The sequence below is a fragment of the Vulpes lagopus genome, chromosome 12, assembly GCF_018345385.1.
Source record: "Vulpes lagopus strain Blue_001 chromosome 12, ASM1834538v1, whole genome shotgun sequence".
Taxonomy (NCBI): Eukaryota; Metazoa; Chordata; class Mammalia; order Carnivora; family Canidae; genus Vulpes; species Vulpes lagopus.
This window is the reverse complement of record NC_054835.1, coordinates 54,315,158-54,328,598: the sequence shown is the minus strand read 5'-3', so window position 1 is coordinate 54,328,598 and position 13,441 is coordinate 54,315,158. Positions and strand designations below refer to the sequence as shown.

General features: G+C 48.2%; 1 protein-coding gene across 1 annotated transcript; it reads left to right on the top strand.

Moving 5' to 3' along the window:
* Positions 1 to 6,934: 6,934 nt before the first annotated feature.
* LOC121473466 (CMRF35-like molecule 6) lies at positions 6,935 to 12,160 on the top strand. Its single transcript, XM_041725877.1, has 5 exons — positions 6,935 to 7,362; positions 7,849 to 8,172; positions 10,008 to 10,123; positions 10,689 to 10,742; positions 11,257 to 12,160. Exons 1-4 carry the CDS (start codon positions 7,302 to 7,304, stop codon positions 10,713 to 10,715), a joined length of 528 nt encoding a protein of 175 aa, XP_041581811.1. The 5' UTR covers positions 6,935 to 7,301; the 3' UTR covers positions 10,716 to 10,742; positions 11,257 to 12,160.
* Positions 12,161 to 13,441: the final 1,281 nt, after the last annotated feature.

Below are 13,441 nucleotides of genomic sequence, written 5' to 3'. Positions count from 1 at the left end.
AAAAAATGATGAAATCCTACCATTTACAACAACATGGATGGACCCTGAAGGCATTACACTAAGCAAAATAAGTCAGAAAAAGGGAAATACATTGTGATCTCATATGTTGAATCTAAAAAACAAAAAGAAAAAACAACCAATATCATAGCAAAAGATCAGACTTGTGGTTACCAGAGGCAGAAGGTGTAGGAGATAGAATTGGAGGAAGGTGGTCAGGAGGAAGATTTCAGGGGTGTCTGGGTGGCTCCGTTGGTTCAGTGTCCAACACTTGATCTCATCTCAGCTCTTGATATCAGGCTCTAGGCTCAAGTCTTTTTTTTTTTTTTTTTAAGATTTTACCCATTTATTCATGAGACACACACACACACACACACACACACACACACACACACAGAGGCAGAGACACAGACAGAGGGAGAAGCAGGTTCCATGCAGGGAGCCCGATGCAAGACTCAATCCCGGGACCCCAGGATCATGCCCCAGGCTGAAGGCAGGCGCCAAACTGCCGAGCCACCCAGAGATCCCCTAGGCTCAAGTCTTGATCTCAGGGTTGTGAGTTCAAGCCCCACGTGGGGCTCCATAATGGGCAAAGAGCCTACTTAAAAAAAAAATCATAAGATTCCAGTTATAAGGTAAATAAGTATCAGGGATGTGATGTACAGCACAATGACAGAAATCAATAGTTTGAAAACAGGAAAACATAGAGAAAATCAGTGAAACAAAACTCCAGTATTTAACAATAATAAAAATGATAAACCTCTGGCAAGACTGACAAAGAGCACTGGGTGATGGGCACTGAGGGGAGCACTTGGAGGGATGAGCACTGGGTGTTATGCTATATGTTGGCAAATTGAACTCCAATTAAAAAAAAAAAAGACTGACAAAGAGCAAAGAGGGAAAGTACCATCGTCACTATCAAATAATATTGGGGTATTACTAAGATCCTGAAACCATTAAAAGATAAAAAGAAAATGGTGCAAACAAATTTATACCCATAAATTTGACAACTCAGAAGAAATGGACCAATATCTTCAAAGTCGCAAGCTACACAAACTCAACCAACATGAAATAAACACCCTCAATAAGTCCAGTAACCATGACAGAAATGAAGTATGTGATTTCAAAACATCAAAAAAAGAAATATCCAGGTCCATATTCACTACAGGATTCTACTAAACATTTAAAGACAAATTAACCCTAATTTTGATCCAGCGGTTCCACTTTGGGGAATGGATATGACACCAAAAGCATATATTGGATATGACACCAAAAGCAGCAATCTTTCCTACAAGAGAGAATAAGAACGAACACTTCCCAATTCACTATATAGAGCAGGTATTATCCTGATACCAAACTTGACAAAAACAGTACAAACAAACCAAAGGCCACTAGGTCTCATGAACATAGATAAACATCCCCCACAAAATATTACCAAATGGAATCCAGCAATGTATAAAAAGAATTATACACCATGAGGAAGTGAGGTATGCAAGGCTAGTTCAACATTGAAAAGCCAGTCATTGTAATCCACTATACCAAACTAAAGAAGAAAAATCATAAGATCATATCAAATGACACTGAAAAAGTCTGTGACAAACTCCAATACCCACTCATAAAAAAAAAAAGAAATGCATAAAAATAAGAATAGAGGGAATTTGCTCAACTTGATAAAAATGATCTAAAGGAAAAGTATAGGGACGCCTGGGTGGCTCAGTGGTTGAGCATCTGCCTTTGGCCCAGGGCATGATCCTGGAGTCCTGGGATAGAGTCCCACATCGGGCTCCCTGCATGGACCCTGCTTCTCCTCTCTCTGCCTGTGTCTCTGCCTTTCTCTCTGTGTCTCTCATAAATAAATAAATAAATTTTAAAAAATTAAAAAAATAGAGGAAAAGTACAGCTAACATTATACTTAATGATGAAAAACTAAATGCTTTTTTCCTCTAAGATCATGAGTAAGGCAGAGATGTCCATTCTTATCACTGTTATTCATTTTAGCCCTGGAAATTCTGGATATTGCAATAGGCCAGAAAAAGACATATAGGCATAGAGAATGGAAAAGAAGGATAAATCTGTCCCTCTTTGCAGATGACATAATTGTCTATGTAGAAAATCTCAAGCAATCCACAAAACTCTATAGAACTGAGAGGTGAGTTCATCAAGATGAACACACAAAAATCAATCATATTTCCATATGCTAACAAATGAACATATGGAAACCAAAATTAAAAATGCCCTTCCATTTACATCTACTCCAGAGAAAATGAAATGCTTAGGTATAAACTTAGCAAAATATGTACTGGTTAGGCATTGCCAAAAATTACAAAATGCTGATGACAGAAATCAAAGAAAATTTAAATAAAGAGATGTCAATTCCCCCTAAACCTGAGCTCTAATCTATCTCACTGGAAACCAAATATCTTTTTTCCAAGGGGCTGGAGACTTTCCTTGAGGCCTCCCCCTCTGTCTGGAAGGATCTGGGGGGATCATGACATGACCTGATACTCAAGGACAAAAAGGCCATTCCTATTTCCCAACCTCATGGATGAAAATGACTGTAACAACCAGAGCCCACTGTGGCAGTTCTTCAAGCCACCAAAAGATAATGATAGTGGTCATTTGCAGAACTTCCAACAGACCTTCTTCAAGGACTTGAAAATAATTCTACTCTAACAAGATTGCCTCCCAGCAGCTGAGTCCCTCCTAGCTGATTCAAAGACTCTACTGAACATGGTCAGCTGACTTGGAACTTGGTGTGGTGACTGATATGGGAAACAAAGGCAGAAGAGAAATTATTAAATGTCCTTAACACCTACAGTCCATGGACAAGTCCTTGAAACAGGAGAGTGACCTTCCTCTAGGGACTCAGCTGCCTTGATGTTAATGCTTTGCTAAGGGCAAAAGGCAATCTTAGCCCAACTCCCAGTATAAGTCTACTTCAACATATAAAAATTCCTTTGGAAACTTCCTTTATCTCTACTCCCCAAGATACATATTGGCAATCATCCCCCAAGCGTACGACCCACTGATGTACATCTGAAGGGTCTCATGACTCAGATTTTATTAGACGGTAGTAAATGACCTTTCCCCAACAATAGCAACGCCCCCCCTCAAGGTCCTGGAAGCCTTTCTTCCAAAATTCCTTAGAGGCTTACCCTATCCCTACACCCCTCCCAGCTTAAAAGGATATAATGGGCCACTCCTCATGACCCCAGTGCAGCTCTTTCTGCCCACAAGTCCTGTCCCCGAGCTTTAATAAAACCACCTTTTAGCACCAAAGGCATCTCTTTACTCGTGTGTCTCTGTTGCAGCCCCTTGAAACACCTACATTCCATCAACTCTGGGAGATGACATGGGAGGTCATACTGCAGGTGAGAGGAAGTCGTGAGGTTTTCCATCTTGCTGCTGAGTCCTTACATGGATCTTCATGTTTTAGGTCCTCATGCACAGGGTTGGGGTTTGAAGAAGTAAATTGTCACAGGGTCAAATACACACGTGTATTGGTCAGGGTTCCCTGGAAATAGACTGATAGGAAAAATATGTATATGAAGAGCTTATTGTAAGGAATAGGATCCCACAGTGATGGGAGCTGAGGAGTAGCCAAGAAAACCGGTGGTGTAATTCATTCCAAGTTCAAAAGTCTGAAAGCCACGAGTACAGAGGGTGGATTGGAGGAGTGTAGATTTCCCAAATGAAGCCACCAGGCAGCAAGGGGTGAATTCCTCCTCAGCTGATCATCCCATTCTACTCAGACCCTCTACAGATTAGATGAGGCCCACATACCCAGGGGAGAGCAACCTACCTCACTGAGTCCAGAAATTCAATGCTAATCTCATCCAGAAACATCTTTCAGACACACTCAGAGATAATGTTCCACCTGAGCAGCCCATGGCCAATGAACACGTAACACTAACCGTCACAGCACGTACTCAAAGCTAAAGTCAAGTTTCTGTAGTAATTGCTCTGTTTGCCTGGTGGATCTTCCACCTTCATAGCTCAGCCAGGAGCCGCAGACACTGAAGTGTTTTCCCAAAAGAAAGATGCACTGGGGAAGTGAGAGAAGCAGAGATGGTGGTGGGCTGAGAAGACTCGGGAAACAGTGAGTCCCTGACAAGTTCTCAATTTGGGTTACAATGGCCACCAGTTGCCTAACCCTTTCATTCCGCTTCATGGGTCTGAAGATGGTGCTTCTCCCTCTTGCTGGCTCTTGGCCACTGTCTCCCTGCCAGGCATGGTATGAGGGGAAAGCACTTGAGCAGTCATGCCAGAGGAATCAGGGTTTGAGTCTTGACATCATCACTTATAATATGCTTCCGGTCACTTTGTTGACTGTCTGAGCTTTTGGCAAGGTAGCGGGGTCGGGGAGGGGGATTGTGCAAACTCTTTGCCCTGTGAATAAAGACCAACAAACAGCAAACCTCCCCCAAAGGCTCAAGCAAAGTTTGAGAGGTATACTTTCACGTTTCGGTTTTTGGTCTTTAATTTCTTTTATTGACGGGCAGCCCCAGTAGCTCAGCAGTTTAGTGCCGCCTTCAGCCCGGGGCCTGATCCTGGAGATCCGGGATCGAGTCCCACGTTGGGCTCCTTGCATGGAGCTGCTTCTCCCTCTGCCTGTGTCTCTGCCGCTCTCTCTGTGTGTCTCTCATTAATAAATAAATAAAATATTTTAAAAAATAAATTCTTTTATTGCAGTGTTACACCAGAACAGGAAATTGCACAAATCATAAATACGCAGCTTACTGGTATTTTAGGAAGTGATATCCTTTCCAAGTCACCACTCAGATCAGATATCCACATCCTCAGGCAGGGCTCTTCTGCATTCTATCCGGGTGGGTGTGGGGTCCACATATATGGCAGAAGTAATGGCATATGACTTCCAAGGATAAATCATAAACATGTTGTGCCTTGCTCTTTCTTGGATCACTCCCTCTGGGAGAAGCTAGTTGCCATATTATGAAGACACTCCTGCAGTTTATAGAGCCAGGAGCTAAGGTCTCCTGCCAACCAGCATGTGAGCATGCCATCTTGGAAGCAGATCCTCCAGGTCAATCTAGCCCTCAGATGAGTATAGTTTGGTCAACATCTTGACTGCAACTTCGTTCAAGAGATACCCTGAGCCACAGCTACCCAGATAAGCCACTCTCATATTTGTGACTCTCAGAAAGTGTGAGATAAGAAATGTTTGTCGTTTTCAGCTGCTAATGTGTTGGGGGAATTTGTTATGCTGTGACAGATATCGAATCTAGTTCGACCACATTTGCTTAGGGTCAATATCTGCTGCCAATTCACTCTTTATTCATTCACTGGATTCACTCATTCACTCATTCAGTAAATATTTATCATAAGCTGACCATTTGTGATATACTGCAACTGGGCCCCAGGTCATTCTGTGATGAATGGAACAGATCCAGAACAGTGCTATGATATGAGCTCTGTCCTAGGGTGGAGATGGATAGAAACCACCAAAAAAAACTGTATTAATGAGGTTTGGTGAGCTATGGAGGAACCAAACAGGGGTCGGTGATTGGGATAACAGGGTGACCCCTTGGAAGAGTGATCTGGAAGGACTTGCTGAAGGAGTGACATCCAAGGTGAAATCTAAAGAGTAAGAAGGAAAGAGCAGTGAGAAGAGTTGGGCAAAGGATCCAGAGAGAGGGACAAGCAGATGGTAAAGCCCTGGGGAGGGTCGGGCACTGTGGTTGGAGCACAGGCCACTTGGGGTTGGGAGCAAGATGGAACTGCAAACATAGCCGTGGTCAGACCCACTCAGACTGTGTAGCCAAGCAAGGAGAGTGGGTTTCATTTGAATGGTGTGGGACAAAAGGTGTCCAGGGTATACTGACAAGTGTTCTCTTGCTGATGAATGGAAAAGAGGGAGGACCAGGCATGAGTGGACTGAGAAGAACAGGGCTGTCACCATTGCACTGAGAGGATAAAGGACAGTTGTGATGTCAGGAGGAAGAGGGCATATGGGCAGATGGAAAGCTCCAGAATAAGCATTTGGGGGGAGTGGCAGAAAGAGGAAGCCTGGGTGACAGGGTCTGGTTACAATAACGCTGGGAGTATTGTTGCCTTTTATCTGGATAAGAGTGTGGAGGAAGAGCAGATCTGGGGAGAGAGCGTTTCGGGGAAATTGATGGATCTGGTTGTGCATGACAAGGTTCAGAAGCTGGCAGAGCCCAGGCAAGATGTCGGGTGTGGCACCTTGACCTGCCTCCCTGCCATTTCTAGGGCAACCTCACCCCAAACCCATCAGGTCATGAGAATAAGCCAATTTAAGTTAGGACAGACCCGCCTTCCCACCTCCTGGAGAGGACCATCCCCTATCTCTGCACCTGGAAGACGCCCTTGTCACCTCTCTGAACCAAAAGGGATCCTGGCAGGCAGTGCTTTGGCAGACCACCCTCTCATTACACAACCACCCCCTTGGGCCATTGGATGGAGAGGAGGAGCCCAGTCTCACCGTCCCATATCCCCACCGCCCCATCAGCACTTTCCATCTCTGGTCACTCTTGTCCATTCTCAATACTCCGCCCTGTGAGTCACAGTAGTGTGGACTTCCCAAAGAAGAAGAAATCAAAAGGGAGGTGCTCATGGGGTTGGTGACATCACTCTACATCTGTGTCTGGAAAACAGAGAAACGCACAGGAGGAAAGCACAGCCTGAGGGATTTGTACCCTGCTTGGGAACCCAGAACCAAATTGGGACCTTTGAAAGCATCTGAGATCACAGTGCCAACTTGTGTGGCCAGAGGAGAACAGATGTCCCATGTGGATTGTGGGTGCTTGGAGCTGCAGACTGCGGGATCCTAATACCAATGTGATCACCCCTGAGGGCGGAGAGGATGGGCTGCTCTGGGATCCACCCCGGACATGGTCCGTCTTGATAAAGGAAGTGATGTGTCACAAGGTACAGAAGTCCCAATGAGGAGGAAAGCCTCCACTGTGTGCAGTGAGTGTGGACCGTGGGAGGAGCAGCTGTGGGCTGTGGAGGGTTCAGCAATCCCAGTCCAGTCCTGGACCTGGCTCTGGAGCCTTCTCGTCATTGGGATTGAGAGGTGCTTGAGTCTCTAAATCCAGGGCTCTTTCTCAGCCTGTGCTCCTCCCTCCCTGAACTTCCTGCACCCAAGCAGCTTGAGTCATCGTGGAAGAAGGTTGTGGAGAACGATGACAGGTTGGATGAGGAAGCAAAGAGGGCTGAGAAAGCAGAAGTGGGGTGTGGACACCAGATCCTCTGTTTTTGAGGCTTGAAATTGGTACCCCCCGGGTACCTGGCATTGCAGGGGTGACAGCTGTGCTGCAGACATGACCACGTGGGACTGGATGGCGTGGCTACCTGCAGCTCTGCTCCTTCTGCAGGTTCCAGGTGAGCGGGGCCAAGCCTAGGCAGGGAAGTCTGCCCCGAGTGGGAGGGAGGGAGGGAGGGAGGCAGGGGGAGTGTGGATGCAGGGTGGCCCAAAGGGAGGGAAGGTGGATGTAGGGGGAAGGCGGGAGAGCAGAGAAGATTCTAGGATCAGCCAACATGGCCTCAGCAGTGACAGGAAGATTCAGTGCCTAAGCAGGTGAGTCGTGTCCACTCTTCAGGACAGAGCAGCAGTGACGAGAGGACCACCCTTACCCATGGTGTCACGGTCAGAAATGACCTCTCAGTGCATCACACACACACCCATGCCACGGACACCCTCTCCTTGTGCCTCTCAGTGACGGGGGAGCTACTTCCCCTCCCTCTGGTCTCAGGAAAGGCCTCTGCCAGACTCCGAGGGCCCTCGAGGGACTCAAGGATCCCCTAGTCCCCAGATCCCCCTAACCCAGGCCCGTCTGCTGAGGGGCCACACTCGACTGTGTTTTCCAGGCTGTTCATCTCTGCGTGGCCCCAACTCCGTGTTGGGCACTGTGGGGGGATCCCTGAGCGTGCAGTGTCAGTACAAGGAGGAATTCAGAGACCGTGACAAATACTGGTGCAAAAGCCCATGTGTGTGGACGAAGATCGTGGAGACCACAGAGTCACAGAGAGAAGTGACAAAAGGCCGCGTGTCCATCAGGGACCATCCTGCAAACCTCACCTTCACAGTGACCTTGAAGAGCCTCACAGAAGACGATGCAGGAACATACAAGTGTGGGATCGATGTACCGTGGCTTGACCCCACCTTCCCCGTTGTGGTGTCTGTGAACCCAGGTGAGCTGTGCACACCCCCTCCCCCGGCACCAGCACCTGGGCTGCCTGAGACCGGGCTGATCGCCCTGCCTCTGTCAGGAGAGTAGTGGGATGTGGGAGAGAAAAGCGGGGTGAGGCTGGGGTCGCTGACGCAGGATACCCCGGACGTGCATGTATATGTCCTTGTGTGTGTGTGTGTGTGTGTCCATGTGTGGAATCTGTTATATGTGCGTGTGCATGTCTAGGCATGTGTGCATTTGTGCATGTGCGCATTGTGTTGTCTGCACACTCAACACGCACATGCACATGTCTGGTTGTCCTTGGTGCCTCTGTACACTACGTCCCGACACACTCTCACCCCTAAAGCTCTCACGGGGGGATGAGGGGGAATGGCCCTGAGTCTGGGGATGGCTGCCTTCCTGTCTTAACAAGGGTCCTGTCCTCGCTCAAGGGGACCCGAGTCTCTCCCTGGACCTCACTCTGTCTTCCCTAGGACCCCTAGGGCATTTCCTCCCCTCCCTTACTGGCTGCCCCTGCTCCTGGACATGACTGGGTCATGGATGGTTCATGAGGCTCCAGCCTCACAGCTCTGATCCTGGGGGATCTGCTGCAGCCTCGAGAGGGGCTACTGTGACCATTAGGGGACCACTCAGCCCCTCCAGCTTGACCCTTCCCTCCCCCTCTGGCCCCTTGTCCCCACAGGAGGGAGCCCAGAGATTCCCCTAAAATTCCCCCCACAGACAAAGGAGAAGAAGGATGAGAAAAATGAGTCCTCAGGTCCTATGACCCTAAATATACTTCCATTTGCTGCAAATAGTTTTTTTTTTTTTTAATTCATGAGAGACACAAAGACCCAGGCAGAGGGAGAAGCAGGCTCCCTGTGGGGAGCCCGATGCAGGATTTGATCCCAGGATCCTGGGATCACAATCTGAGCCAAAGGCAGACACTCAGCCACTGAGTCACCCAGGTGTCCCAATAGTTCTTCTTTACTAGAACTCTGTTTTTGCTGCCTAAGACCTGCAGGGAGGTCACCCATCTAAGGCTGTAGATTTGTATCTTGTGCTCTTATTCTGAATTTCTCTCTGGTTCCTCTGGGGTCCTTTCTGTAGGTCTTTGTTTCTCTCACACGGGACATTTCCCTCCCATGCCTTCTGTGAATTCCTGTTTAACAGTGAGGAGCTGAGTGTCCACAGACACCACCTGCCCTTCGAGGGAAACACCTTTGTCCAGTTGGCTTCAAGACAGACTTCTTTCTATGGGGTCCACTGGGTGTATGTCTGTCTCTCTAGATCTTTCTTTCGGGTCATTCCTACCCTAGAGAGGACTGTCCAGTGGCCACCCAGGTTCCCAGGCCTGGCTGACAATTCAGGGGCCAAGTCATTGAGTGCCAGGGTCGACTCATTCAGTGTAGACTCTGCTGAGTGCCTTGCTTTGTGACCCTCACTCCAGACATAGCCATGCCTGAGGACCCTGCCGCACCCTACCCCACCCCACACTCTGGATCCATCTCTACAGACTAAACCTCACCCCATCCTCTGCTGGGGTAAACAAGGTGTGGTGTGGCTGAGACCAGACCCAGGTGCTCTCTCCACACACTCTCATGTTCTGCAGGAAGCAGGATGACTCTGGATCTGAAAGTGTCCACCTGGCCAGGGTGCACCCCTGGAGGACGGGTCAAGGGAAGGGCCAAGTCCCAGTCAGGCCTGGGCATAGCTGTGGGGGGATGCCGAACCCAGGACATCTGTCCAGGTGGCCTGAGTGACCTGGACTCTGTGAGTCACCCTCACAGCAGAGAGAGAGAGAGGGAGCCTGGGGGAAGACAGCAGGCCTGACATGGGTTTCTCCCTCTGTCCCAGGAGACCCCAGTTCTGGGACGGCCCACCAGCACCTCAGTTCCTTTTACAATCCTGCCAGCATCCACGTGGAGCACCGCAACCCCACAGGAGACCTCCAACAGCAGGCAACGTCCTGGGTAAGGGGCCAGCAGCTGGAGATTTCTGACACCAGGGTGCTCTCTAGACAACGCGGAGGGGTGAGGAATGGGGGTGGGGCTCTCTTGACCTAGGTCCCTCACTTCTTTACTAATTCCACATCTAATTGTGGAAGTCCTACAAGTGCCCGCCGCTCTTCTGAGGACACAGCTCTGGGCCACCTAGACACAACCCTGCTCTGAAAAAAGTTGGGAAATTCGCACAGTGAAGAAGTCAGCACATTCATCATTCGAAGTGTGCCAGTTTGTGATGAATGCTTGGGGGAAATAGGACAGATGAGTCTGGGAGAGCATGTGTGGGAGGGTGACAGGTGACAGGATCGTTGTCTAATACACAATGATCAGAGAGGCCTCGCCAGGGAGAGGACATTTCCCTGGAGGCCTGCAGGATTGAGGAGCCAGCTCCCAGGTGCCTGCAGAGATCGGTCTCCAGGGATAGGGAAGAGCAAGTGTAAGCGTTTTCCAAAGGGGGCCTTCGGATCCTGGCCCAGGCCAGGTGCTCTGGGGCTCAGTGACCCCTGCACTCTCTCCCCTGCTTCCCCCACAGGCCCTGGATGGAGAGTCATCCTGTTGAAGACCAGGCCTCTGACGGAGGGGAGAGGTGAGTGAGGTCATTCCTTCCTTCCATCTCCACCCACTGAATTTTAAGGCTAACCTTTTAGAGGCACCGCACAGGTGCCAGATGCTCCCTGGGACTGAGGCAAACATTTCCAATCCCTCCTGGGAAATACTGTTTATGGGAGAGCAAACATCAAACAATAACCTTGGCACTGATGTCTGTACCCCACACAGGGTAACCCCCAAATGAGGAGGGCTTAGGTAGACCTCAATTCCCAGCCGAGGCCCCGCCCACTCCTTGCCGTGTCCCTCATGTCACTCCAGTGGCCGGGCCCTTTCCGCATCCACAGTCCTGTCTCAAGGGCAGTTGTTAGCCTGAGGGTCACGGGAGTGGTCTGTTGTGTGGGGTTGCCCTGCCCATGGACCCACCTGGGACTGATCTCTGTGTGGACTGCTGTGGCCTCAGGACATGGGCCCAGGGACAGAAGGACAGTGGAGGGTACCAGGCCTCTCCCTGAGGATGTGTGGCTCACCGTCTGTCCCTATGTCCCCTACAGGTCCCTGCTCAGCAGGATCTACTTCCTGCTCCTGATCTTCCTGGAGGTGCCCTTGCTCCTGGGCCTCCTCAGTGCTGTTCTCTAGGTGAACAGACCTCAGAAGGGCTCTGAGGAGAGCCCTTCTGGGGAGACCGCCTGATAATAAAAACCAGTAACACCAAGACCCGCCCAGAACACAGTCCCTCTGATGGATGAGAATGGGCCTCTGAACAATTCATCCAGCCATTGTCTGTATTTCCATCAGAATACTCTGTAAACGTTTTTGTGACTTTTCCTGCAATGTATCATAGACATTGAGAACGTTCCCAATAAATGCACACTCCTTAAATTCCAAATACACTTCAACCCTCGGGTGCCCACCTCACAGCTTAAGTAAAAAACACTGTTAAGATTTCTGAAGCCCCAAGGTCCTCTCTGAGGAAACCACTATGAATTTTACATTCATTTTCTCCTAGTTTTCTTCATGAGGTTGCCACATATACGCATACATATTTTCAAACTATATACATGTATTTTTTAATGGTCCCCAAGTTTATTTTATTTTTTCCAGATTTATTTAGATACAACTGACATATTATGTGGCATGAAGGTTCAGCGTGTTGTTGATGCACACATTGCAAATTGGTTACCACTGTGGGGTTAGCTAACATCTCTATCGTGCCACATCACTACCATTTCTTTGTCGTGGTGAGAATATTTAAGATCTGCTCTCTTAGCATCTTTTAAGTGTATAATAATTATTATTAACTGTAGTCACCATGTCATTATTAACTGTAGTCACCATGTAGTCACCATATATTCATCTTATAATCAAAAGTTTGTATCCTTTGGCCAATCCAATTATAACATGGGCAGAGAGAGGTGGCTTAGTGGATTAAGTATCTGACTCTTGATTTTTTAAAAATGATTTTATTTATTTATTCATGAGAGACACAGAGAGAGGCAGAGACATTGGCAGAAGGAGAAGTAGGCTCCCCTCAGGGAGCCTGATGTGGGACTCGATCCCAGGACCCTGGGATCACGACCTGAGCCAAAGGCAGATGCTCAACCCCCAAGCAACCCAGGTGTCACTGACTCTTGATTTTGACTCAGGTCATGATCTCAGGGTCATGAGATTAAGTGCCTCATCAAGTTCCATGTTGGACTTCACTGAGCATGGAGCGTAAGATTCTCTCTCCCTCTCTCTCCGTCCCTCTCCCTGCACTCATGCTCTCCCCCCCGCTTCAAGAAATACAACAGGGGAACCTGGGTGGGTGGCTCAGTCTGTTAAGCTTCTGCCTTTGGCTCAGGTCATGATCCCACAGTCCTGGGATGGAGCTCACATCAGCCCCCTACTCAGTAGGGAGCCTGTTTCTCCCTCTCCCTCCACTGCTCCCCCTGCTTGTGCTTGCTCTCTCTCTCTCTCTGTCAAATAAATAAATAAAATCTTTTTATTAAACAAAAACATGGGCAGAGGAACCGAATAGACATTTTTCCAAAGAAGACATACAAATGGGCAACAGATACATTAAAAAGTGCTCAACACCACTTCTCGTCAGGGAGAGGCAAATCAAAACCATGATGAGACATCGCTTCCACCTGTCAGAATGTCTATCACCAAAAAGACAAAAGAGAGCAAGCTTCAGCGAGAATATGGAGGAGTGGAAACCTGTGTGCACTGTTAGGGGGACTCTAAACTTGTCTAGTGGAAGGGGAGGTGGGCAAGGGGTTGGGGTGACTGGGTGATGGGCACTGATGGGGGCACTTGGTGAAATGAGCATTGGGTACTATGCTATATGTTGGCAAATTGAACTCCAATAAAAATAAAATAAAATAAAATAAATAATAAACTTGTCGAAGGCATTGGTGAGTGGGTGCTCAGAAAGTGCTTGCAAGTAAAGACCTGTACTGGAAGAAATAGAAAACCTGAACAGGCCAATAACTAGGGAGGAAATTTAAGCAGTCATCAAAAACCTCCCAAGACACAAAAGTCCAGGGCCAGATGGCTTCCCAGGGGAATTCTATCAAACATTTAAAGAAGAAACCATACCAATTTTACTAAAGCTGTTTGGAAAGGTAGAAAGAGATGGAGTACTTCCAAATTCGTTCTATGAGGCCAGCATCACCTTAATTCCAAAACCAGACAAAGACCCCACCAAAAAGGAGAATTACAGACCAATATCCCTGATGAACATGGATGCAAAAA

What these genes read in the sequence shown, in the direction of transcription:
- LOC121473466 (XM_041725877.1), top strand. Translation starts at nt 7,302, where the DNA reads ATGACCACGTGGGACTGGATGGCGTGGCTACCTGCAGCTCTGCTCCTT. An exon ending in GCTCCTTCTGCAGGTTCCAG is followed by an intron (nt 7,363 to 7,848) that starts GTGAGCGGGGCC and finishes TGTGTTTTCCAG; the next exon opens with GCTGTTCATCTCTGCGTGGC. An exon ending in AACAGCAGGCAACGTCCTGG is followed by an intron (nt 10,124 to 10,688) that starts GTAAGGGGCCAG and finishes CTTCCCCCACAG; the next exon opens with GCCCTGGATGGAGAGTCATC.